The sequence below is a fragment of the Nicotiana tabacum genome, chromosome 8 (genome assembly GCF_000715075.1).
Source record: "Nicotiana tabacum cultivar K326 chromosome 8, ASM71507v2, whole genome shotgun sequence".
NCBI lineage: Eukaryota > Viridiplantae > Streptophyta > Magnoliopsida > Solanales > Solanaceae > Nicotiana > Nicotiana tabacum.
Genome location: NC_134087.1, coordinates 62,497,344 through 62,500,410, shown reverse-complemented (window position 1 = coordinate 62,500,410; position 3,067 = coordinate 62,497,344). Strand labels below are relative to the sequence as shown.

The 3,067-nt window shown below is 43.2% G+C and overlaps 1 protein-coding gene across 1 annotated transcript; it reads right to left on the bottom strand.

Moving 5' to 3' along the window:
• Nucleotides 1-279: 279 nt before the first annotated feature.
• Nucleotides 280-2,112, bottom strand: LOC142163119 (uncharacterized). The gene is made up of 2 exons (XM_075220373.1): nt 1,336-2,112; nt 280-384 (listed from the first exon to the last, which is right to left on the bottom strand). Exons 1-2 carry the CDS (start codon nt 2,110-2,112, stop codon nt 280-282), a joined length of 882 nt encoding a protein of 293 aa, XP_075076474.1.
• Nucleotides 2,113-3,067: the final 955 nt, after the last annotated feature.

Below are 3,067 nucleotides of genomic sequence, written 5' to 3'. Positions count from 1 at the left end.
TCTTGGTTCTTGGAGGGGGCAATTCCCGAATAGACTTTATCTTTGTTGGATCTAGCTCGATGCCCCTCTAACTGACTAAAAATCCTAACAGCTTCCCAGATGGAACTCCGAACGCGCATTTAGCTGGATTTAATTTCAAGTCATACTTACGCATGCGCTCAAAAAACCTTCTCAAATCTCTCACATGGTCGTCCTGCGTTCTGGATTTGATGATCACATCATCTACGTACACCTCAATTTCCTGGTGCATCATGTCATGAAAGATAGCAGTCATAACTCTCATGTACTAGAATTCCTCAAACCAAATGGCATGACCCTGTAATAGTAAGTACCCCAAGGTATGGTGAAAGTCGTCTTTTCTGTGTCTTCCTCATCCATCAGAACCTGATGATACCCAGCATAACAATCCACAAAAGACTATATCTCATGTTTGGCACAGTTGTCAACAAGGATGTGGATGTTTGGTAATGGAAAGTTGTCCTTGGGACTTGCTTTGTTCAAATCCTGATAATCAACACACACTCGGGTTTTCCCATCTTTTTTTGGCATTGGGACCACATTAGCCAACCATGTGGTGCATCGAACCACTCGAATCACACCGACTTTTAACTGTTTCGTGATTTCTTCTTTGATCTTGTCACTGATGTCTGTTTTAAACTTTCTCTATTTTTGTTGGACAGGGGGATAACTGGGGTAAGTTGGCAATTTGTGCACCACTAAATCAACACTTAGTCCTGGCATATCATTGTACAACCAGGAAAACACGCCTTAAAATATGAACAAATGTTGGATCAATGCATCCCTAGTTCTTTCATCAGCGTGAATGCTTATCATGGTTTCTTGGACCTCTTCCGAGCTACCCAAATTAGCTGGCTCAGTTTCATTTAAGTTTGGTTTAGGCTTATTGTCAAATTGTTCCAGTTCTCGATTTATTTCCCTAAAATCCTCATCTTCATCATATCCTTGTTCTTGATTCATTATTTCATAGTTAGACAGCGTGTTAGGATCTGGGCATGAAGTTTGCAAGCATGTCATGTTATTTAAGTCCGCATTATTAGAACTGAAAAAGAGAAATAAGAAAAATAACAAAAATTAGAAAGAATACAGAGAGAGATACATAGACGATGAAATATTGATTTTATTTTATTGAATTTGAAGATAGAAGGGTTTACATTGGAATTTAAAAGACAATAAACTAAAAACATTCTAGTTACACCCTGAAATAACTCGGAATGCAGAAAAGATGGCAAGACTGAACTACCAGGATTCCCGCCTGACTAGGAACGGAGTAGCCTTCCAATTTTGAAGTTTGGCACTTGGTCCCATATATTGCACCTCAGCAGTACTTGAGACTTCACCCGGCTGGACCATGTGAGCCTCATATAACATTTGCCTCATTGCTTCACAGATGTCCTCAATTTCTTCGGACGTGAAGGCCTCATCTTCTTCCTCTATGTATCTTGGCTTAACAAACTTTCTGGTGAGATACAGGACCGGCTGAGGCAGAACCCACTCGTCGTTCTTACGTTTATTATCCCATTTCACGTCGACTTCTGTAGCTTGGAAACCAACACCAAAAAAGTTCTCACTGGCGGTCAAAGTGATGGGCTCTGTAATGCCTTGCAAAGATACCCCGAGCCCTTTCCCGGGCTTGTAGCCATGCTTGATCATCTCACTGGAGACCATGATTGACGCGTTTGACAAGAAGGGTTGAGGACACGGGGTTCCTTCCTCACACTGGTATGCGGCCATGATCTTAAAAGCTTGGTAGACTATGTGCTCACTACCTTCCCTGGCCTCCAAACATGGGACGGACGGGTCCCTGTAGATTGATTGCTCATCTTCTCCGTGGACCACGATTTCCTGGTTTTCATGTTCAAACTTAACCATTGGGTGGAGACTAGAGTGTACGGCTCCTGCAGCATGGATCCAAGGCCTTCCTAGGAGAAAATTGTAGGAGGTGTCCATGTCCAAAACCTGAAATGTTACTTCAAAATCCATAGGGCCGATGGTTAGGATCAAATCAATCTCCCCTACCGTGTCCCTCTTGACGCCGTCAAAAGCACGTACACAAACGTTGTTGGGTCTAATCCTCTCGGTCTCAATTTCCATTCTCTGTAAGGTCGAGAGAGGGCAGATGTCAACCCCAGATCCGCCATCCGACATAACTTTTTTCACATAGTAGCCTTCACATTTAACGGTCATATGGAGAGCTTTATTGCGGGTTGCCCCTTCCAGAGGTAAGTCATTTCGACTGAATGAGATCTGGTTGACTTCAAAAAATCATTTCGCCATTCTTTCTAATTGCTCAACTGTGGTCTCGATCGAAATATATGCTTCATTGAGCGTCTTTAACAGCACTTTCTGATGCTTATTCGAGCTTATCAGCAGGGACACAAGTGAGACCTGAGAGGGGGACTTTCTGAGTTGATCAATCACGGCGTAGTCTGAGGTTTTCATCTTTCTAAAGAATTCCTCTTCCTCTTCAGCACTGACTGGCTTTTTAAGTGGAAAACGCTTTTCTTTGGTCTTGTTTAATTCTTCCAAGTTGAGGTACTTTCCAGATGGGTTTGTTTCATTCACTTCCCCCATGATTTCTTTTCCTTTGTACATCATCACTGCTTTGTTGTAGTTTCAGGGGATGGAAGTGGGGTCCTTCATGGGATTCTATGGTGCGCGGCTGATAACCACAGGCTCAATTAGCCTAGGTGAAATTATCGGGCCCCACGCCATATAAGTCCTCATTGGTACGTACATCTTTGGTACCTTCAATGTAACATTGTTCTGCTCGAAACATCTTTGGTACCTTCAATGTAACATTGTTCTGCTCGAACCTTTTGGGGGGACTCAACACAAACTGTTCTTTTCTGGGGGCCCTGGGAACATAAAGAACCGCATCTTTAGGAGGTACTGCCCCTGTCTCGGCTTCCACAGCCTTTTCTATGCTTTGAGGAGTGGAGTTGCTCTTCTTCTCATCTTTATCTTGCTTTGTTGCCGCTCTGGGCTTCTTTTCAACATCGGCAATGACAATGATAGCTTTCAATGCTGGGTTGAAGTCTCTGCCCTC